Here is a 23741-nt window from a genome sequence, read left to right on the forward strand (position 1 = left end):
TTTGTGTAAACACAAAAGTCATCCTGATTTAGCTAAGTTGGTTTAGAAACTGAAGTCGCTACATCGGTGTAACCCCTTGCATGGATTCTCTTAAATTGGTTTAGGAGTGTAGCTCTGTGTAGGTAAGGCCAGGCATTAACTCCATTGTCAGTGTAGCTTTACAGCACACCTGTAAGTGAAGTCCTGCAATAGACGTCAGTTGTCAGATTTTCTTAGTGTGCAGACCTGTCATCTTTACATGTGACCTTTTTGCTTTTGGGAGCATCATGTGCACAGAGAGCGCATCCGCTGGGAAAGGGGAAGTGTTACTCCAATGTATAAGCCATTACAACATGCCGCATATTAGAGCTTGTGTTTCTAGAAACACAGCAAGAGTTTTGATGTTGGGAGATGTTAGAGCAGAGAATGAGGAACCAAGAGTCCTGGGTTCTGTTGCCAGATCTGTTAGTGGCTTGGTTTGTAATCATAGCCAATCAGTTGTTCCTCATTGCTGCTGTTTTGTTCATCTGTAGAATGGTGATAATTCTGGCCTTCCTTCCCGGCATGTGCTGATGATACTAAAGCGATACTAAAGGTCATACTAAAGAGAAGGGTGAAGAACATTATTATTTATGACTGAACATGTGAACTACTTCTGTGTGTTCTCTCCCCCCAGGGTACTTTCATGGAGTGTCAGCCTGAAAGCAGCATTTCTCACCGTTTCCACAAGAACTGTGCTTCCCAGGTCAATGACACGAGCTACTGCCCGCACTGCGGGGAAGAGGCCTCTAAGGCGAAGGAGGTGACGATAGCAAAAGCAGACACGACCTCCACAGTGTTGCTGACCTACGAGCAGGAGAAGCCAATGGCTCTAGAGGGAAGGGCAGACACCACCACAGGGAGGTGAGTCGCTGCTCAGTAGAAGCATTGGGCTCTCCGGGGTGCCTTGATTTATGTCTGAAACCCCCCACCTCTGCTTCATGGATCAAACAGGTTCCTGGTTCTTGTCTTATGTGCCAAATCCAGCAGCTGGAAGCTGAAGGCTGTCCCAGGATGATGCACTGGACTTCCATCTCTGAAGACCTGGCCTCCCATGTTACAAGTTAAATGAGTTCTTGGTGTCAGTCCAGTCCCCAGAGACATTTGTCCCCCTCATAAAACCACTGTGTAATTCAGCATATCTTGCATTCTGCTCGAGAGGGGCCCAAAATTATCAGGGCGAGATGCAGGGACTGAGGTGGATTGGCAGAGCTGTGCGGGGAGCCTAGGACTGGATTAGTAGTGGGTGTCTGCGGGTCAGGATTGGGGTTAGCAGATATCATCTCAGGGAGCAAGCTTACATAGCACCAGACCATAATACATGTGGCTCTAACCAAGCAGCATGTGTGCATAGAGAAAATCAAAGCAAATCATCACCTGTTCTGGAAGTCTTCAGTATTGAGCAGTGCTTAAGAGAGATTCTAAATCTTGAGGTTCATCTGAGCATGTGCTAATGATCTTTGTCACTTACCGCCTTGTCCCAGCAGTCTGCTGAGAAAGTACAGTGCTCTCTGCCCCATGATGCAGTAGTAGCTGTATCCCCAGTTATGTTTCTTAGAGCACATCTACTCTAATGAGAAGGTAACGCTGCTTCTGGTCCGAGGAGAATTCTGGCCAAGAGGCCACTTTTCAAAATTGTTTAAGCCATTTGCTTTTAAAACTCGTTTTCTTTCCTTATTTGGCATAAGACATATGTGCTCTTGTCTGGGTTCAGTGCTTATGTTTGGCTATCTCTCTCTCTCTCTCTCACTTCAGTGGCATTGGAACACAGTTGTCTGAGGAAGACAAGCCAGAGAGTTCGGCTGCTGAGGGGTTTGATTTGGCTGGGTCTTCTGTTTTTGTGAAGCCTGCCACTGGCCTGCCTCAGGGACCAGTTAAAGAAACCTTGGAAAGTGCTTTGATTGCCCTGGATTCAGAAAAGTAAGAACTGGCGTCCAAGGCTCTCCAGTGCCCCCCAGGTTCATTGGGCTGGAACAAACCAGGATTTAGTCTGTTTGGGCTTTGAGGCCCACTTGAACAGGGAGTGTTTCTATTCAGATGGGTCATTCTCCACTGAGGATTGTGGGTTCTGCAGCACAGCTTCTGCTGCATCCATCATGCTGATGGATTTGCTAGTGGGGATTAGTCTGCCTTCCCACAGACCGTACTACCAAGATTGACCTACCAGGGATCCCCATTCACACTCTTAGCACACCGACAAGAGTGAACCCCAAAATCGGGAGCTCCCTCTGTCTGGCTCCTTGAAGCCTTCTGCCTACTTGACATTCCGGGAAACCTGGAGTCCTCCAAGAACAAGGTAACGGCTGCTGTTTAGCAGCCCTGGTAGAGGTCTGTTGAGTAGCTGAACCCAGTGGAACGTTTACACGAAAGGTATTACTGAAGGAGTTGAGGGGAGGAAATGCTGCTTCCTGCCTCTAACGCCTCGTTCTGTGCACACAGCCATGTGATGCTGGTCACACGGTGCTCGAGTGGGTGTGGTAAAAAGCCGAGCGCTTGCCGTAGCTGCATTCTCTTGCCTTCAGTGAGGCACATCCACTGGGTGAACCCAAAGGCTCTGTCTAGTGGGCTCGGGGATAGGGCTGTCCGTGGTATGTCTGAAGCGGGTTGGTAGAGAGTGGTAGAAATGTGCCCTTCAAGGAGAGCAGATGCACCTGGTACTTCCTGATATTCCTTAGGAACAGACTTCTGGCATGAACCAATGGCAGTGAGGAGAGGACAGAGCTCTTGGGACTTTTCTTTAAGAGTATATAATAAGCCTATTTCCTCTCTGCTACAGACCGAAGAAGTTACGGTTCCATCCGAAGCAGCTGTACTTTTCTGCCAGGCAAGGGGAACTGCAGAAAGTCCTGCTTATGTTGGGTAAGTGGATCCTGCCCAGAAGGTTGCTAGTTTGGCAGTACTCCAGCTCCTGCAAGTCAATTGCCACAGTCCAGTTCCCTACTTTGCATTCCCTGTTGGCCCACGTGGGAGGGTGTTGGAAGCTAAAATCAGTTTTGCCAATAAGTTATCATTGACAGTTGTTTCTCCTCTCTCTCTCTCATATGTGGACCCACTGCCAACTTGCATCTGAATATGGACACAGTTTTATACAGATGCCCACCCTTAACTGCCCTCAAACATCCTCCATGTAATTTTCCAAACTGGCAAAATTTGCCTAACCTCAAAATGAGTGTGTGGGGGGTGTTTACAAGTGGTATGAAAGGTGTTTTAAATTTAGGACCCTCAGTGAGTTTGCAGAGAATGAAAGATTCTCAGTGTACAAAGCTTTATTAAGTGCTTAATAAACTTCAACTGGAGGATAATTTTGAGATTCTGATGTTGCTTTTATCACTGCTCTTTTTGTTTTGGTTGCAGGACACTGTTGAGTAATTTTTTCTGTTGATCGTTTTAGCTCCTCTCCAGTGTTTTGTAATACATGTTTGCAAATACTTTCAGTCTTTTCTTTTCACAAACACCTTTGTCCTTTTGGCAAATGTCGACTGTGTTGCCTGAGTCCTCGGTAGTAGTGAAGATCGATTCTGGTATTTTGTTTAACTACGACTTCATCCTACATACCATATTGTTGTGTCCAGCCATCATTGCCTGGCCATCATCATCATCTGTCAGTTTCTGCACAGCTGGGCCAGATCTTCAGCTGGTGTTAATTGGAGTAGCTTTATTGACTTCAGTGGAGCCCAGTGTTTACAGAGACAGAAGAGGAGTGCTAGTGATCCATCAAGGACTTGCTGGTGGTCCAAAGAGAGCAAGCTGGGTCACAGGGCTTCTCCCAGTCTGCAGTGGTTAAAGTACTATCCTGGTACTTGGGAAACCTGGGCTCAATTCTCTGCTCTGCCACAGACTTCTTTTGTGACCTTGGGCAAGGCACTTGGTTGCTCTGTGCCTCAGTTTCCCATCTGTAAAGTGGGGATAATAGCACTGCCCTACCTCACAGAAGATAAATATGTTAGAGACCATGAAGCGCTTTGAGATCTACTGATGAAAAGCACTATAAAGAGTTAGGTGATGGTGGTATTATTATTATTATGATTGTAAGAGAAGCTACAGATAGATTAAATTATTTCCCTGTTACTTCTCCATTCAACAATTGCTGTTGCAGCCATCGGGATGTTAGAGAATTGTGAATGAGAGGGGAGGTGGCATGCAGGATAGCAAATGGGAAGAGAGGCGTCCATGAGACCGTCTCTGTGTTAAAAGGTAGTTCACATCACATCTGAGAACTGCCTGGTCTACAAAAATAGTCACTCTTGGGTTTCATTGGTTTCGCACTTGGTGGTAGCAATGATGTAACAATAATTTAATTTAAGATCCCAAATGAGATGGTGGCAGTTCGCTGCTGATTTCTGTATCCCAGCTGGAAGAGTCTCTGTTTGTTTTTCAGTGGACGGGATTGACCCCAACTTCAAAATGGAGCACCAGAATAAGAGAACCCCTCTCCACGCTGCTGCAGAGTCTGGGCACGTGGACATCTGCCACATGCTGATTCAGGTTCATCTCCATTTATATTCTTCAAATCAAGAGGTTCCTCTCCATGCCATGTCCTCCTACCCCCCATGGCTGAAAAATATTTGGGAATAAACCTACTGAGCCTTTCCCTTCCACTATAACCCCTTAAATCTCAGGATTTCCTGTCTGTCTGCCTCTCCCCTCACCTGAATGTAGGCTCAGTGCTTCCATTGCAAATCAAAGGCACTGTAAATAATAGTGCATTCTTCTTCTGGTCTGTTGAGTGTGAGTTGATGAGATTTGGACACTACTAAGTTTGTATAAAGGGAGACACCTGGTTAACGCGAAGAACTGGAGTACAAAAAATGTTTTGTATTGGACCCCTCTTAAATTAATGGTTTTAAAAGAATGGGCTTTTTAAACTTGCACGACGGTAAAGCACAAGGAACAGGCCCATGTTTTCAAAGTGACTGGTGGTTTTGGGTGCCCACTTTGAGAGACTTCGAAGGGGCTTGCTTTGCAGAAAGTGCTGAGCCTCCTGTGCTCTGAAAATGAAGCTCCTGGAGGGTGTCTCAAGTTGAGCACCCAAAAATAGAAGCATGTAAAATCAGTGATGACTGTTGAAAATATGCACCTTAACCCTGCTCCTTTTGTCCAGGCGAGTTGTCCTGTTTGAAGTCAGTGGAAGTACTTGTGTGAGTAAGGCCTTGCAATGAATCACAGGAATAAAATCTGTTAGAAGAATAATTCTGTCAAAGGGATGACCATGTCAGGAGGATGGAGCCTGGGGACAAGTCCAGCATCTCATGCGTTTCCTATTGCAAGGCTGTTGCGACAACACAATACTGGGGCAATAATATCCCCTGTTCCCCTAACCTGAAACACCCCTTCCACAGTGTGAATTGGGTGTTTTAGATCTTTAAAAGCAATAAAATCAAAGGGGTCTGTTGAAGGGCAGCTGGAAGCAATCGGCCCCCTTTACGTGCATAGGTGAATCTGAGTCAGCCTGTTACTGCTGTAGATAGGCCTTCTCTTAACAACAACAACAACAAAATCGCAGGATTGTGCCTGCCTCTGAATGGTAGAATTTGGGTTTGTTTGTTTTTTGCTTGTTTTGAAGCAGTTTGTGTGTTATTTGGCAAAACATAGGGAATAAATTGGCCAAATGTATTGCACAGTAGCATTCTGATAACAAATAAAGGTAGGATTTTCCCAAGCAACTCCGCATTGGCCTAACTCCGCTATCATGGAAGTCAATGGAAATTTTACTGTTGACTTAAGTGGGAGCGGGCATCCCAATGGTGAGTGCTTTGGAAAACCCTATCCTTGCTATTGGTGACTAGGTCGTTCCAGAACAGCTTGTGATGATAGGGAGGGGACAACGGTTTGTTTCCTCATCCTCATGGAGTTGGTGGGCCCTTGGGAATAGAGGACTGCTCTTTGGATTTAGAGGATATAGAGATTTTTGAGGCATCGTACAGATGATCAGAGACCCGCTATGAATTCTACAGCGGCACAGAATGAGTTAATAACAGTGACCATCTAACTCCAGATGTGCGTTCCTTTGTGCTCCCAGTTACTGAATATGGAAGAGAGCAAATAATGTGATTCTCGGAAAGAGATCAGTTTTGACTCCCTCTCTTCCCCATCACTTTTCTTTATGTGGATGAATCGTTCTCTCAATCTGTATTCCCACACCCTTCTGTTGTTAAACAGTAGCTGTTTTAATGGCTCTTGTGTTTGCCTTGGCCATTTAACAGGCTGGTGCGAACATAGACACCTGCTCGGAGGACCAGAGGACCCCGCTGATGGAGGCAGCAGAGAATAACCATCTGGATGCTGTGAAGTACCTTATCAAGGCTGGAGCATTGGTAGATCCCAAGGTAGCCATTGATTCCTTGTTTCCTCTTGAATGGATTGTCAAGCTTTCCTTCCCTTTCTTGAAGGGTTTGAGTCTGGATGCAAGTTCCCAGCTAGAGGGGAATTGGGCCTGTATCGTTTGGGTCAGGGCTGGCTGGTGGTAATAATTTTTTAAAATTATTTAACACCTAGATTGCAAGCTCTTTGGGGCAAGGACTGTCTCTTACTACCTAAGTGTATGATGGGGATCTGCTCCATGTTTGGGGCCTCTGGATGGTACTGTAATAAAAATAATGAGTAGCAGTAATAGTTGGTTCTGAATTCCATGGGCACAAAGAGAGTTCTGATCTTTAACCTCTGGTTTTGTGCTCCATTAACTCAGCACTAGGCTTTTTGGGGCAATTTTTTAAACAGGCCTCTAATTAGGTGCCTACAAATCAATTGAAGGGGAAAGAGAGAGAATTTAACTGTCCAAGTACCTGATTATGTAGCAGTTTGCAAGCACAAAACTGCAGTGGCAAAATCAGAGGCTGTCTTTAAAATACAGCCCTTTAATTTAAACAAATACAATAAAAGCATGGCTGGCTAGTTGCCCGTAACATGCTCTGCTTGTTTCAACCCTCTTGTAAAACACATGGATGGATTATTAGTGTCGTAAATCAGATGCCATTTGGAGGGCAGGAGCCCTGCTTGCCACAAACTTCGTATAGTTACCACCTGCTCACTTCAGCTCGCTGCCTGGGATATTGCTAAGGAACGGAGCAGTATGGTGATGATGCTTTGCCCACTGAGGAGCTGGCCTGTGTCTGTGGGATTATCCTGCTTGCAGGCTACAAGAGGCCAAATGCAGTCTGTCGTTGTGCCTTTGACAATTTCCCTGGCAACTTTCTCCAACGTGTGGGGGCACGTGCAGGTTCAAACTAGCTGGAGCCAGGGCATCCCCAAGCAATTGCCAAATGCCTGTCGTGTGATTTTAATAATGGCACAGTGCAAAGAGATTTTTTTAATAAAGGTAAAGGGGGAAAAAAAAGCCCTTATCCTAACCAGCAAAAGTAAATTAGAACTGTTACAACCTGGGATCGTTATTGAAATTCAATAATTCCTGAAGTTTATTGCCTTAATTAGTTTCCTGTACAATATTAGTCATGTTTGAAAATAGCAGCCTTGCTACATCAACTGGGGTTCTTTTGCAGAGAGACAGAAATGCTAGCTGCTGCTTCTCTGCCCTCCCCTCGCTGAGAGAGAGGGATTGTCAAGCAAGAAAGGGGCAACTAATGACCAAGGGCATTCCTGGGTCCCCCTGCGAACTGCTGCTGTTCCTGTCAGAGGGACATCCTGGTCCCATTGAAGTCAGTGGGAGTTTAATATTAACTGTGCCTGCTCTCACACAGGTGTATTGAGAGACTACAGTTACCTCTTGTTAATCTTAGCAGGAAGGTGCCGCTGTTAGCCAGTGTCATACATAGCTACAAGCCTTTTGTGCCTCTGCTGACTGTGAACCAGATTCCCAGCATGCTTTTCACTTATGTCAAGGTTGCTGTGAACTTTGTGCAATCCCTGTTCTTTGTATGTGCGGAACCTGTCAGAAGTAAGATGCACCAATGATTATTAACACTGTGCTCATGGATACTTGTGTATAGGGGCTTGTGGGACACTTTAGAGAGAGTAAAAACATCCTCTTTGCCCTGAGGAGTTTCACAATGTAAACTGTCTAAAACCTCACCTCCCCCATAAGAATGGCCATACTGGGTCAGACCAAAGGTCCATCTAGCCCAGTATCCTGTCTTCCGACAGTGGTCAGTGCCAGGTGTCCCAGAGGGAATGAACAGGGAATCCTCAAGTGATCCATCCCCTGTCGCCCATTTCCAGTTTCTGACAAACAGAGGCTAGGGATGCCATCCCTGCCCATCCTGGCTAATAGCCCTTGATGGACCTCTCCTCCATGAATGTATCTAGTTCTTTTTTGAACCCTGTTATAGTCTTGGCCTTCACAACATCCAATCCAGCTAAACATCCCCATCCAATTAAATCGCTCCCCCTCCAGGCATTGTCTGTGAGGCACCTGTGCTCTCTGAATTGGATACCTATTTGGGAGGGTGTCCTCACTCTTGTGGGCCAAAGAGGTGCTCCTATGTTGAAGTGTGTTGCTTTTTGTGGGTTTAATGTGGAAGGGATGATGTGGTTCAAATTGGGGGAGGGGTGGTTGCTTTTGGTTTTTCATTCATTTTCAGCCCCTTGGGGCTTGCTCTGGATTAAGTTTGTGTGAGGTAAAAGTTTGGGTTCTCCAGAGCATATCTGGTTTCTGATTTTATGCTGTGGGCCTCTCCTCTCCCACCATCACTTACACCCCAGCCCTTCAGCCTTTCCATCCTATAGAAGACCCTGTACTCAAAAGACCCCAAAGGGGGTTTTGCTTTCAAAACTTTATCTGAGTTTCTCCTCAGCGTTTCCAGACCATCTTTCAGGCCTTGTCTCTGGGGGGGGGGCCCTGTGGTGTGGTTCCAGTGTAGAGGTGCCGGGGCAAGCCCCCTGTGTGGACATACTGCACTGGTGGGAGAAGTGGCTTGTACAGAGCAGCTGCATTGGGCTAGCAACTGGGGATACAAAAACCCAAGTGTCGGCAAAGCCTTAAGTTTCTGGTTGAGATTGTCTCTCCCGGGGGGATGCCCTGCTTTCGCAGCCTGTGCTGAAGCTCTGCCTATGTAATGGAGAGAATTCTCCCCCACACTTCCTGCCCCTCTGGCTCCAGTGGGGGAGCAATAGGGGACAGCTCTATGGGAGAGGGTGGGGGGAAGAAAGCCACCGTCAGCAGAGGGAGGGGGGAGCTGCAGATAGCCAGCTCTGCAATCTCTGCAAAGCTCTCAGGGGAGCCTTTTCATCCAAGGCCCTTCTCTTCCTCCCAGCCCCTACCTGTGCTCCCTAGTGCTGGCTTGTCAGGGCTTCGTTTAACACCCTACTGGGGGGGTGGGAGGGCTGGCTGTGGCTGCCATTCCTCTCTCCTGACATCCACAGCAGGAGGGGCCAGGGGGCTCTCCCAGGCCTGTGCTCTGACCACTAGCCTATCTCTTTCTGACATACCCCAGTGCGGCTGTTGTGACACCAACAGTGTCCGACACTGGGGAGGGTGGGAGATGATTTTCCTTGAGTTGTTCTATGATTCTGTTGCTCAGGATGCTGAGGGCTCCACGTGTCTGCACTTGGCTGCCAAGAAAGGGCATTACGAAGTAGTTCAGTACCTTCTCTCCAACGGGCAGATGGACGTCAACTGCCAGGTAAGGCCCTTCTGTGAGGTGCTTTCCGCAGCTCAGGAACCGCAGTCTGTCTCTGCAATCTCAGCAGCGCTCCACATGGTTACTCAGACACTGCTGGGCCGGTCTGGAGAAGCAAACGTGCTTAGCTAATGGGGCCATGATCCATGAATAATCCGATCCTCCCTTTCCAGCCTTCAGGGCCACCACAGAGAGACCTTCCTTCTCTGCCTCCCTTCCACACACATCGGGCAGCCCAGCTCATTTGCCAGCAGTCAGCTGTGCTCTGTTCTGCCTGCAACTCTGCTTTCGATTCCCTGCTTCCTCCAGGCCTCTGCTGATCCTGGGGCCTTTATCTCAAGGGTCCATTAATAAAGCCTCAATCTGCCCCTGCAGGCACATCCAACAACACCACCTCCCAGCAATGGGACCAGAGAGGAAGCTGAGCTGGGACCCGTTTGAGCTCTCCTGGAAAGGGTGGGGGGCAGCCGGCAGCTAAGCCATTTTCAATAGGACATCCAGCCATAAGGAGTGCGGCAACGCTGCCTTCCCCTAACCTTCTTCCAGGCCCATTCTGGGATGCTCATTGGGCCTTATATAAATGACTGGCAGCTCCCCTGGGGTCTTGGCAGTCAACCCAATTCAGATGAAGGTTTGGGCTCTGATGCTACAATCTTACCTGCACAGATGGGCCCTTTCTCCCCCAGCCCCAGAGACCCATTTGCAGTCTGTGGTGCGACGCCTGGATGCAGGAGTGGTGCGGATGGGTTTGAACCACACTATGCTGTGCGGGAATGACAACAGGGTTTTCTCCACAACCATTTAAATTCATGTGGTGGCGTGAGACAAAGTGGGTCAGTAGCTTCCTTTGAGAGGTGCCGCCGGACGTGGTTGCAGCCCACGGATCCAGTGGAAATCAAGGCAGGCGCTGCTTTGTCCACACTGTGTGTGTCTCATGCTCTCCTCTCCCCTCCCCAGGACGACGGAGGCTGGACGCCTATGATCTGGGCCACCGAATACAAGCACGTTGAGCTGGTGAAGCTATTGCTCTCCAAGGGGTCGGACATTAATATTCGAGACAACGTAAGACTTACCGGAGTTGGGGTTTTTAGTACATAAATGACTATCTTTATTTAAGAGCTCCCCAAACCAGAAACGCCAAGCCCCTCGGAAAGCACGGTAGGGAGCAGTGGGTTTGATAGCCAGTCTGACATGGGAGGAAGTAGCTGGTGAGAATTTGCGGCGTGAGCAGCCGCATTGCTTGCAGTTTAGGTAGGTTCTTGCAGGACAGTCTGCTAACCTTCAACTCCCAAGTATTTCCCACGACAGTATTTAAAAATCACGTCCATCGTGTCTGTGCCCAGTCATGTCCGCAGGGTGGGGCCCACACAGAGTACCACAGGTTGTGTGCCCCAGAGATCTTCCACTCTGGAGATTTGACTTGCAGAAGTGCTGAGCAGCTCTCGCTCCAAGTGAAGGTAATCGGAGCTGCAGGTGCTAAGCACCTCTGAGGATCAGGCCTTCAGAGCCTAATTCTGCAAACACTTCCTTATGTGAGAAGTTGCAGATGGGACTGCTTGCCTGAGGGAGGGCCGGTCACCCGAAACCACGTTCTCTGATGGGAAAGATAAAACATGGGGCAGTGATTAGGGAGCATGGGCGGGGATGATTGGGGAGGAGGGAGAAGGCAGTGTCCAGTGCTCCATCTAGGAGATGGGTCAGATCTGCCACCGCTCCTTTTATTGATTGATTGATTGATTGCAACATCTTTCCCATTTTTCCACTCTGCCTCTGAGAAACTCCTGTGAGTCCAGTGGATGTAAGAAGCTGATTCCTCTTGGTCTCCCCCAGTGCTTCTCTCTGTGTCTTCCAGATGCTGTCAGGGATAGATAGAGGTGCATGTAACTCACTGCGCTCAGAATGGCTCAGACTGTTCACTAGTAGCTGTCTTCCCTGGCCCAAAAGCCCTTCCTCTTTAGGAGCCTCTATTTCTTGGGTAACTGAGTACTTTCCAGGCAGGTCCTGCTCTGACAAAGAATAAGAGCAAGAGTCAGAGGTGGGTGGGGGCTTTCCAGATTGTTGCAGTTGACTCCATGGCCATAATACTGGTTCTGAACAAAACGGTTTCTTGTCTGATCCATCACAAAAGCTGCCAGCTACCAATCCCTTGGATCGCACATTAATCTGACAGAACAAATCCAATCATGCCATCCATCACACATGTATGAGATCCCCATTAATTTGTCCAGAGTTCCAGCATCTACTCATTGTAGGTCATTAAGGGCCAGCTCCTGCCATCGTTCCTCACACTGAGTAGCACCTTACTCCTCGAATAGCCCCATTGATTTTAATCAGCGTGAATAAGAATGGTAGGAGCTGTAAATTGCGCTGTTCTCTCTGTCGCCTGATTCGCAGTATGTGGAGTGGTATCCTCGCTGGATTAAATTAATCTTCAGAATGATACTTGGGATTGGCTGCTGGGGAGCAGAAGCCATGTCAAAAATGTTCCCCACCTGCCCTCAGGCATCTGTTTGTAACTCAGATCTTCCCTTTAATAGAGATTAAGTTGCAGAGACTTATGTATGCATTTTTTTGCCATCTGTGAAAGACCCCGTTACAATCATCATCACCATTATGTCGTCACAATCAGCCTTTCTTGTGCTTGTCATGCTGAAGGATTCCAAGGTGTACTACAAATTATACAGTAATAGGATCATCACTTAAAACATCTAAATCAGCAAGATTCTGGTTCCCTTCTTTCTAGTGCTCTAGTGAGAGACTGGTACATGGTGCATTTAAGAGATGCCTGAAATCAGTTTGCTCTCCCTGTGCCTGGCGTCTTGCTTTTCAGACCTTTGTACCCTACAGCTTGTGCTCTGCTTGTTCCCCCTGGGCTCGCTGTCTTTGATATTGTAGAGTCAGGAGATGGTCTAGTTTTGTTACAGGTCTGGTTTGGATGGTTCGGCTCCTAGCCCTTCCCTGGGGCTCGTTTGCTTCTGTCATATCTCCCTGTGGATCGATCCAGATCGTTCTGTGGTTTAGAGACAAATGACTCGTCTGTACAGACGAAGAGAGCAATGCAGGAGTTTCGCTGTAGCCTCGCCATCTCCAGTGAGCGTGGAGGCAGCTGTGCTGAGAACTCCCTGCCTGCCTGTTGCAGGGTTGTGTTCTCTGAGTGAGAGAGAATCCAATAAAGGAGAAGGCCGGCCATGTGTTAAATGCCATAGCTACAGAGCTAAAGACAGTGGAGTCCCAAAGTGGTGGGATCTTAGTGCACTAAACAGCCTCTCCTGTGTTTTCCCCTCCAGGAGGAGAATATTTGTTTGCACTGGGCAGCTTTTTCTGGCTGTGTTGACATAGCGGAGATATTGCTGGCTGCTAAGTGCGATTTACATGCAGTAAATATTCATGGAGACTCGCCACTGCACATCGCAGCCAGAGAGAACCGCTATGAGTGTGTTGTGTAAGTACGGCTCCTGCCACCCCTGCTTTCCTTTGTTACTTTATTCACTTCTCATTTGGACACTGGCTTGCAAGTGAAGGAGTGCTATGAAATACCTTTGCCTTTGAACACGAAACAAAATAGGATGAAGAGCCTGATTCTACATTGCTTTGCACCCGAGCAAAGTGGGGGAGAAATACATGGGGCTGATCCTCATTAACACCAAGACCCCTTTGCACCACTCTGGCAGTGGAAAGGGGCCGTAAATGACACAAATTAAAATTGCATCCACTGTAAGGCTCCTTTTCACTGCCAGAGTGGTGTAAAGGGGCCTTTGAGTAAATGAGAACCGGGCCCTAGTGACCTGATTCAGTAGCACATGCACGGCTGTAAATGACTACGCGAAGCACAAGGCAGTGGAGAAGCAGGCTGAGTTTTTGTAAGCATACGAGTGGAGCTTGTGACGGTTCCTAGCACCACTTATAGGGACATGGGATGCAGGGCCACTCCATTTGCAGAGCAGTCAGTTGGAGGTCCTGAATGCTTTCCCTGTGTTACAATGCATGCAGCAATCCCAGTTAGTGAGCGAGAGCTCCGTCTAGAGGGTGAAATTCACCCCTGTACAAAGAACTAGCTCAAGGCCTCTGCCCCTTTTTAAAGTTCCATTTATGTCCTCAAAATATGGCTTCAATTGGACTTCAGTGGTGCCGAGGCCCCTCGTTTCGTGTCCATTTGTAACTAGGCTGGTTATGAGCAAACTCCTTTTTGTGCCTGATGTAAGGCGGGATTTGGACCCAGCACTCTAGAATTGGCCTGCTGATGTGCCAATCTGTTGCTCTACCCAGCTTCCAAATTAACCCCCACCTTTAGAAAGTGTTGTTCAATGAACCAGCTTTGTAAAAAGGGAATCGAGGTGGTTGCTTTCTATACTGGTGGAACCTGTTTTGATTCATCATTCTCGAGAGAGTGGTCCTACTAATGCGACCTTAAGCAGTGGCTGCAGAATGCCATTTGACTCTTCCGCCTCTGGTAAGTTCTTTCTGGGTGGGTTATCTATTGTTGTTGCTGTTTTGCAGCCTCTTTCTCTCCCATGGCTCGGATGTCAGCTTGAAGAACAAGGAAGGTGAGACTCCACTCCAGTGCTCGAGTCTCAACTCTCAGGTCTGGGTGGCTCTGCAGATGAACAAGACAATCCGAGAATCATCTACTGACAAACCTGCCCAGATAGAGAAGACGGTGAGCAGGTGAGAGTCCAGCTAGCCTCTGTAGTGACTGTCAAGTGCAAGCTCTCTAGGTTGAGGATGAGGCCCTGATTTGGAAAGGCACTTAGCTTTTAAGCTTGTGCTGAATCAGGGCTGGTATTTATGAATGTATCATCCATATGGAATGATCCAACAGGAAGTAATAATTTATACGTCCAGTTGGAAAAACGGATTCAGAATGAAACCGAGTTCCTTTCAACCTTAAATATTCAGAGATCAAATTCTGCTCGGGATGCCGCTCAAGCTGCACTTGTTGATTTTGTAATTACCAGATTGTTTTGGGGAGTGGAGGATGGTATCTTTGTTGCATAAAGCAATTGTTTTCTTCCCTATCTTTCCCCTGCTGTGACAGAGACATTGCCCGGGGTTACGAGAGGATCCCAATTCCATGCATCAATTCAGTGGACAGCGAGTCTTGCCCCACCAACTACAAATACGTTTCTCAGAACTGTGTGACCTCCCCAATGAACATTGATAGAAACATCACACATTTGCAGGTTAGATGGGCCAGGTACATACGTGGGTGGGTGGGTGGCTGGGTGGGCCTCTCCTGTCGTGGTATGGAATATTGTTAGAGAGGTTGCTGTGTGCTGATCAGAGAGCCAGCTGGAGTGTGCACTGCAGAGATGTGTTCCTATAGGAAGAGGTGTTTGTGCGTGTGTCCGTCCGTCTCTCTAGGGCGACGCAGTGATAAGAGCAAGCGTGGTTGAGCAGCTTGATTGTGTGCTTGTATTCCAGTTACACACTTGCCTCCTCCACCTTGTTGGTATAGATCTTTTTGCAATAGAAGAACGGAAATTCCTCCCACTGCTCCTTGGAACTGAGAAAACATTTTGTTCCATGGAAATTTTAAAGTCAAGCCTCAGAGGCGCTGTGATGATGTATGTGTGAGTTTTAAGATGAGAGAGAAAACCCACGATCCTTTCCATTTTGTCAGAATTGAAAACCCTATGGCATTTTCAGTAAGAACTGGGGTGTTTAACCCCAGTGTGCTGGCAAAATTCCAGCTTAGGCATTTGGACTCTGCCTCCCTGAATTCCCCCAGCTGTTTCTCTTGAATGTAGGATTCTTCATCCCTTCCTTTCTTAAACTGCTGCTAACTGCACATGACATCCCACCCTGGAGATAGCTGCATTTCGTGGTTCTGATATAGCCCTTACACTCCTCTGAGGTGTAGTGAGGCTTTAATTAGTCAATGTTTGTAGATCCTCCGATGACAGCAACTGTAGATGAGCAAAGTAATATTTTGCAATAGTAATAATCCATGCTATTGATTGTGTTGTTCTATGTAATATCCATGAAGGCTGTGTGTTCTGGTGCCATAGTTATGAGCCCTGTAGAATATCCGAGAGAGACAGTCAGGCATTCATGGCTTCCCAGGCTTGATTCTTGCAACTCATTGTATCCAGGGATGAAGCCACATGCTCTGAAAAACCTCCAATTGGTACAGAATTCAGCAGCCCGTCTACTTAGCAGTACAAGCTGCCAGGAACACATTGCCCCAGTGCTCCACTCGCTATACTGTCTCCCCAGTGAACTCGCATCCAGTTCAAGGCTTGTGTCTCTGATATTCAGAGCCCTCCAATTGACTGGCCCTACCTACTTGAGAAATCACCGTGCCCTCTGTGACCCTGACTCCCCATGACAGCTGCTTTCCACTGGAACAGTGACCCTGCCAGCTGGTGGGTTGGGTCATGAGCACCGGAGAGAGAACTTTCACAGGAACTGGAGCTACACTGGAATTCACTCCTGCACGAGAGAAAAATGGACACAGGATCACCCCCTGTCAGAACTAACTGCAAAATTCCTTTCTGTGATCTAGCTTCCCCTCAGTAATGTCACCCACAAAAATGAGCAAACAAAAAGTCCTGTGAAACCAGTGAAGCTGATTGTGCTATTGTCTGATGAGAGAGGGAGGGAGGGAATTGTGCCTATTTTTTAAATACTTGGGAGGCCCCCATATACTTGGTGTTTTGGGAAAGGATGGGGTATATCAATAGTGAAGTTGATAGCGGTTTCCTTTACAGCCCATTTAACCAATTTGGTCTTTCTGTTGCACCTGTGTGAGAATTGGATCTGCTCTTGTTTCTCCCTTCCAGTACTGTGTGTGCATCGATGACTGCTCCTCCAGCAACTGCATGTGTGGCCAACTCAGTATGCGCTGCTGGTATGACAAGGTGAGGACTTGGAACTTCATGTTTGGCTTGGCTGATATTCACGTATTATAACCGTTCATTTTAAAAACTTCTTAAAATTTTCTAAATTCCAGTATATAAAATACTGAAGACTAATCTTGGCTTCAGTGTGTACATGGCAAGAGACGCAATAAATCTGAAACTTGCGTTACTTCTATACCAGTGGAGCCATTAATTATACCCACGTGATACACAGTGTTTTACAATCCGTGCCCAGGATGCAAGCCCCATGGAAGACTATAGTGTGAGCTGTTTGGTCTTTAAGTGTTTCTGTAATTTATAAATGAGGGGAAGGGACTAGGGATGTTTTATTTTTCCTTTATTTTCTGTGATCCACCTCCTGTGAAGGCTGAGTGGAGGCAGTTTAATTACAGGGTTGTTAGGTGGCTTCTCTAGTGTTTTGTGTATATATGCTTAAATCCTCCAGGGAGGCTTGGAGGTTAATCCTTGGGCAGGTTCCACTAAGATCACACGTTCCCTGAATCTCTGCAGGCTTCTCCCTTGGGAATTTTGGTATCTCCTGGCTTTTGCCAGGTGTCCATTTTAATTGAGCTTTAACAGGCTTCACAATCCGAGGTGACTTCACTGCTTGTATCCTTTGAGCATTTATTTCCAAATTTCTTAAATGTGGTGCACTATCTGCCACCGTCTCATCTCCATGTAACTGGAGGGTACTTAGAGGGGCTTCTTATGGGAAGAAAGGGGGTCCAGTGACACGAGTGCTGGCCTCAGAGTCCGGAGACCTGGGTTCTAGTCCAGGCTGTACCACAAACTCTCTCTTCCCCAGTTGCAAAATGTGGCTAAAGATGCATGCACACTTCTGTAAAGCACTTTGAGATCTCCAGCTGAATAGCACTGCATGCAAAGTACTGTTTTTTGTTTATTGCCTGTCCTCTGTTTCTGATAATGGTGCAGAGCTCCCTCAGACTTTGGGGAAGTTTGGATAGGGATCTATGTTGTCATCTGAGTCAACTCCAGAAGATGGATGGGAACCAGTGTATGAGCTCTAGATTGGTTTAAACTTTGGGGAAATTCAGCTCTGGATTGGAGCTTTCCAGCTTTATTTCCAGTTGCAAAAGAATACAGGAATACACAATTAATCCAGTCCTGATCTCATGTCTCTTCTCCAGGATGGCCGACTCCTGCCTGAATTCAACATGTCTGAGCCACCTCTGATCTTTGAGTGTAACCACGCTTGCTCATGTTGGCGAAACTGCCGGAATCGGGTAGTGCAGAATGGGCTCAGGTGAGAGAGAAGGCTCCTGATTTGGATCATTATTTTAAAAGGAATAAAGCTCCCTGCCTATCTACTCTAGTCTGTCTGTAAAAGGAAAGATTCCCAAAGATGAGGGAGAAATGGGGCAGCTATATCATCATCGAAAGAGGTAAACCAGAGCCAAGCCTCTGGTTCCTGCTAGTGAGCATGAAACAACAGCAGGGTTGTGAGATCAACTGGGAATACCACCTTGACACTGGCCTAGACACTTGGACCCTCTGTGTTCTTTAGTCAACCCAAACGTACAATTTATTAGTTGCTTCTGTTGTTGGTTTTTTTTTATTTTTTTTTTAAGTAAGTGGTCGCTTCACTGGCAGTTCAGATGCAGCTTTCAGGGTAAGGTCTTTGGGGAAAATAGAATAATAATAAGGAAAGAAACATAGCCATTTATATCAAAATTATAGGTTAGCTGTTTATATCAGAAGTGTAGGCCAAAGCTTACAGACCTGGGTTCCTAAAGTTCCTGTGTAACTGGTCTGATCTATTTGTTTCCAGAGATGCTCAGCACCCATTGACTTCAGTGCTGTCAATCACACTATTTGTATTGTGTTGCTGAAGTATGGAAGTAAGCCTTTAACTTTACGGACTCCATTTGGTAACGTTGGCGGTCTCCTTTAAAACGGGGGAAGGGATGTTATAGAGAACTGACTCTAGGTTAAACTGATGTTGTCGGTGATTTGGTTTGGTTTTATTTTGTAAGGAACTGATTGCGGGTGTTTTAACTTTGAAATTTTGATGAAAATTTGAAATTTATTAAAGAAAAAAAAACCACTCAGGAGACTTTCCTGACGAAATTCTTGGCCGCGCTTTCTCGTTTTTTTCCTGGTCGGCACAACGTGTTTGTTCGTTTAGGAGTTGTGCAAATAGGTTTGTCACTATTGTGCCCTGTTTGTTAAAGTCTTGCTAAGGGAGGCAGGGTGGCTCTGTAAGCTGATGCTGAAGTTGAGTGATAAGACCCTGAGGAGCCTGTGATAGGGTCAGATATTTCCCAGAACTCTGTGGGCCTCGTCCCTTGAGGAATCAGGGATAACTCCTAGCTTTTGATCTGCAAAGAGGCTGCTTAGTAATGATGCCTGGGTGCTCCCTCTTCATTCTCAGTGTTTCCCTTATCAAATTTGCTCCAAATTAATGTTACATGTCAGAGCGCATGTTTCCCTCTGGCAGGCCTACCAGCTCTGCCTGGTGTCTGAAAAGCAAGCGATATTCCCTGCGCTTCCTGCATCATCCCAGCGTCCGGAATCCAAAACTCAGCTGCCTGTTTTACTGGTGATGAATGAGGCAAAACAGAATGCAGCTTCCTCAGGCCTGAGGCACGGTGTGACCACATTTTTTGAAGCTGCTAGTGCCAAGGAAAGCCTATCTGCCTTGCGTTGTGCTCCTGGTACTGTCTGCCAAGGGTATGAAGTGCCATGGAGGGAGAGGGATTATTTAATATAATGCGATGTAAAGGGGATATCAAAAGAAGCAATGGGGTGAATTTAAGAAAAGGAAAAAATAGGGGAGCATCAGGATTTTCCCCCCCAATAATGGAGTCTGTGCAAGTGGCCTTAGGCTCCCGCAGGGGATCAGCATTCCTGGAGAATGTTAAGTATAAGATGGTCCTATGAAATATTCCAGCAGTGGCTGGGCAATGCAGTTGCCTATGCAGTTGGGACCTAACGGGTCTTTTCTGAGTCTAGTTGTATAGGCTGTATATAGGGGCCAGGAAACCCAGCAAGTTTCAAGTTACAGAATTTACTTCCTAGCTTTCAGCTAGTGGCTTAGGTAGGAATGAGTGGGACCTGCCAAATTTCCAGCTCTCTGCAGAGGGAAGGAATATCTGTGTAGTGATCCAGGGCGTTCTTGGTACTGCTCCAGCTCCATCCCCTCCTTTGCAGCACACTTCCCACAGTCACGCTACCATGGGCTCCGGCCGACTTCTCCTGAAACTTCTCTTCCATTGTGCGGATGGGGAACGTGCAGGAGGGAAGAGAAGCTGGTAGCTGACGTTTATATCCCATGTGTAAATCCCCAGAGGTTTAAGGGGGGATAGTACTGTGGAGAGCACCGAGTCCCATAGTGCCCCCCATCCCCAGGCACCAAGCCCACTCCCCATGGAGTGTGATAAAGGGGGTTCTGCAGGATGAGGATAAAGGAGAGCTGCCACATAGTCGCTGCTTCCCCCTCTTGCTGTGCCACCAGCCAGTTTGCAGCTGGTTTTCCTTTCTTCCTCTCACATTAACAGAGGGAGCAGATCCTGGGGTGCAAGGAACTGGGGTCACATGGTGACAAAATTAGAAATTGTCTCTTGCAATTAATGTTTTCTGATTAAATTTGCAATTTCTTTGTGATGCTCCCCTCCCCAAAGAGCGGATGCCTTTCTGCAGAGCGCCTCCTCTGATGCCATTAATGGGACCCCTTTTCTTGTCTTTCAGGGTTCGATTGCAGCTTTATCGAACGCAAAAGATGGGCTGGGGCGTGCGGTCGATGCAGGACATCCCCTTGGGAACGTTCGTGTGCGAGTAAGTTCGTCGGCTTAGAGTAGCTCACAAAGAAAGCATCAGCTCATGAATTCGGATGGTGTGTTGGGCAATTGGTGTCATGCACCCAAATTAGAATGCTCCTTATTGAAGGGAGAGGTGCATGCAGAAAGAAATTGCTTCATACAGAGCCATCTAGCCTAAGTATATAAGAACGGCCATACTGGGTCAGACCAAAGGTCCATCTAGCCCAGTATCCTGTCTTCCGACAGTGGCCAATGCAGGTGCTTCAGAGGGAATGGACAGAACAGGTAATCATCAAGTGATCCATCCCCGAAGTGGACATTCCGTAAGCAGTTAGAACGTATCTTCAAGCTTTCCCCCATGCTGCTGGAGTTTACGGTTCAATAAGCCACCCTGTCTTAGTGACCCTCCATGCGTCACCTTGGAATGAGAGTAGTCTCATAAATTCCACATTATGGCCCTCATTCATCAAAGCACACAAGCATGTGCTTAAATCCATTTGACAGCAGTGAGATTTAAACATGTGCTTAAGTGCTGTCCAGAACAGGAAGGCTTTCCTGAATCGGGGCTTTTGCCTTTGTCACAGTGACTGCTGTATTGATAGATATGCATGAGAGACGTTGGTTTAAGCTCTGAAAGCTTTGATTGTGTGGCCCAAACGAGCAGTGATATGGGAAATGCAAGGCGGTGGTAGAAGTAATCCATTTAATTTGTATTGGAGATGGGCTCAAACTGCAAAATTCACGTCTGGAACATCCCAAAGTCTCAGGGGTCTGAGGTGCATCGATATCTCTGGAGCCCGTGCTTTGGGGTAGGCCAGTCTCTAGTCAGTGTGATACAATTAAGGGTTTTCCCCAGTACCGAAGTTCTGGTTTGGACCCTGACTCCCCAGGGCACTTAAGTGGATGTTTAAAGTTAAACACGTGACGTGCTTGGCTGAATCAGGGCCTAAGAAAGAAAATGATTGCTATAATTTATGTATGGTTACCAAAAATACATTCCTGTTTGAACCAGTGATTTATTAGGCTTTAGCGTGGTGGTGATTCTTCGTAGTGATTTTTGGAAAATGACCCATTCAGCTTTGTTCTGAGCAAGGCCAGACTCCTGTTCTTCCCATGAAAGGAGGATCTCTGTTTCTTAACAGTATGTCATGGATGCCTCACGGTATTTTGGGATGGGGCAGGGAATTAATTTTAAAGGTATTACCTCTGAGAAATCTGAGCCTGCAAAGTCTGAATAGTAGCAGAAATGTAAATAAATAAATCCAGCAGTAGTTTGGTAAAGTTGTCCTGCACCTGCATTGCTGCAAAAGCTCATTAGAAGCTATAATGGCCTTGAGGGTGTTTTCATGTTTCAGGCCCAAAGCCAAACCCTGCCTGGGTTGTTCCTGAGATCCATCTTCCATCTGGGCTGGAGAACAGGGCTTTCTGCCCAGATGGAACATTCAAAGTCCAGAGCTAAACTTGTGCCAGGAGATCAACTGGTTCCAGTAAGAAGGAGGGGAAAGCATCAACTCTTCACAAATATAGGGTTCCTTCCTGTCACGGTCAGGGTGCTCCCTCCAGGCGGCATCAGGGTGTCGGTAGATGGGCCAAAAGTTCATCAGGGTGTCCTGACTTCTGGCTGCACACAGCCAGTCGGCAGGGATCCCCAGTCTCTGTTTGGGGTGCACACTACTAGTCTATGATGCCGGCATCTCATGGTCTGGCGGCTGAGCAATGAAACAGTCTCTGGCCTCATCCTCCTGGCTGGGGCAAATAGCCAAAGTCTAGGGCTTAGGCCTTCTGCATCTGGGCTGAGCAACTACACAGTCTTTGACCCGCAGCCTCCTGGCTGGTGCAGGCAACCACAGTCTGGGGCTCTGGCCCTTTGGGCAGGACAAGCAAGCTGTCTATAGCCCGCAGCCTCCTGGCTGGGGCAGGCAACAACCGCATAGTCTTGGGGTCAGGCCCCTTTGGGGGTGTGGGCTGAGCGACCAACAGTCACTGGCTCAGGTGTCTTGGCCTAAAGTTTTGTATTTGGCCATTTGCAGAGTATAAGGTGGGATGGGGGACCCAGGCACAGCTTGCTCCACTGCGTCCCAGCCCAGAGCCCTGACAGTGGCAGGTGATCCCACTACAGGGTCAGCAGGGAAACGGGGTTGCTACCTCGCATCCCGGAAGCACAACCAGACCAAAGTCTTGTTTTCCTGGGCTACTTCCTACCAGTTTCTGCTGGTGCCGCTCCATCACTGCTGGGCTCTGGTTTGCGGTTGGGCGACCCTCCCTCTGGTCTCTCCCCGGGGTCTTCCGGGCAGTGTGTTGATTGGTCCTGGACCTTGCTGAGGGCTCGGCTCTCTGCTTGGGACGTCTGCCTCCTTCCATGGTCTGGCACAATTGAGCTCAGGGCCCTACTTTTATACTTCCTAACCCGCCCCTGCACTTCCTGCGAGGGGGCTGTGAGGGGATTAGCTGTACCACCCAAGGGAAGTTAATCCCTCTGCACTGGAGGGAAGCCACTCTGCCTCACTACACTAGAGTAAATGCACAAGTTATTTGAGGAATAGCTGATTAGAGAAGTGTAATTTTAAACAGGAGAAGGCATGAATGCCAGGAAATTTAAAATTAAGGTAAAGGTGTAATAAAAATGATCACACATGTAACATTTCTGGGACTGCAGAGTTGAGTGAAGATACCACAAGCCACTTTAGGTCATCTTATCCCTATCCATGACTCATGGCACCCTTTCACCTGTCACACTGTAACTCTTTTCCATTACAAAAAAGAACCACATACTAACCAACTCTGAATGAATACGTAACATGCCTGCACTACGTGCCACCAATATAACCATAGGTCAGTCTTCAGCTCACCCTCCTTTGGTGAGCCAACCACACTAAGCTTATTACCTTTATCTGTCTATATGCAGTGCATGGAATTGCGCCTCCCTCACCTTGTTCCCATAAGGAAAGAAACCCCAGTGTTCACACACCTTAAGGTTTGTCTACAGGGGGAAATTGACTGGAGTAGCTGTTGCAGAATAACCTATTCCACAATAGCTACTTCAGAATAGCTCTCCTTGCGGACATTCTGTTCCAGGGTAAAAATCACTATTCCAGCATAGTTAGTGTGCTTTCAGAGCAGAGTAATTTTTCTGGAATAGAAATTACTTTTATTCCAGAATAGAGTGGACACACAGGGAGCTCTCTCATCTGGAATAGCTGTTGTGGAATCGGTTAGTCTTCGATAGCTATTTCAGTCTGTTCCCCATGCAGACAAGTCCTTGCTGTGCAAAATGCCCTTCTTATACACCTAGAATTCACAGATCCCTTCTCCTCAATAGTCTGGACCAGATTTTAACTGATGGTCTTCCACCTCCCGTTCACGATCACTCAAGCTACCTTGATTGCAAAACATCCCCCTGGCAAAACACAGCAATGGCTCGCATGGGAAGCATTTAGCTGTCTTCAAATGCAGTTTGGCAGCTGGAAACAAGAAGAGCTGGACAAGCCAGCTCTTCCCCAGTTACCAGCAAT

At 47.3% G+C, this 23741-nt stretch overlaps 1 protein-coding gene across 12 annotated transcripts in view; it reads left to right on the top strand.

Moving 5' to 3' along the window:
* The window catches only part of EHMT1 (euchromatic histone lysine methyltransferase 1), a 169873-nt gene that overhangs the window by 127427 nt on the left and 18705 nt on the right, over positions 1-23741 (top strand). For 11 of the 12 annotated variants that reach the window (XM_075120510.1, XM_075120509.1, XM_048822534.2 and 8 more), the window contains 13 exons: positions 656-882; positions 1774-1938; positions 2795-2877; positions 4397-4503; positions 6222-6344; positions 9492-9593; positions 10548-10652; positions 12878-13032; positions 14088-14255; positions 14626-14770; positions 16373-16450; positions 17599-17714; positions 20159-20245. In XM_075120510.1, the coding sequence (XP_074976611.1) occupies positions 656-882; positions 1774-1938; positions 2795-2877; positions 4397-4503; positions 6222-6344; positions 9492-9593; positions 10548-10652; positions 12878-13032; positions 14088-14255; positions 14626-14770; positions 16373-16450; positions 17599-17714; positions 20159-20245 (1661 nt within the window). Of the gene's footprint in view, positions 1-655; positions 883-1773; positions 1939-2794; positions 2878-4396; positions 4504-6221; positions 6345-7514; positions 7671-9491; positions 9594-10547; positions 10653-12877; positions 13033-14087; positions 14256-14625; positions 14771-16372; positions 16451-17598; positions 17715-20158; positions 20246-23741 lie in introns of all 12 variants that reach the window. The other variant, XM_048822547.2, reaches the window with a different exon arrangement.

This window comes from Caretta caretta, chromosome 16 (assembly GCF_965140235.1).
Source record: "Caretta caretta isolate rCarCar2 chromosome 16, rCarCar1.hap1, whole genome shotgun sequence".
NCBI classification, from domain to species: Eukaryota; Metazoa; Chordata; order Testudines; family Cheloniidae; genus Caretta; species Caretta caretta.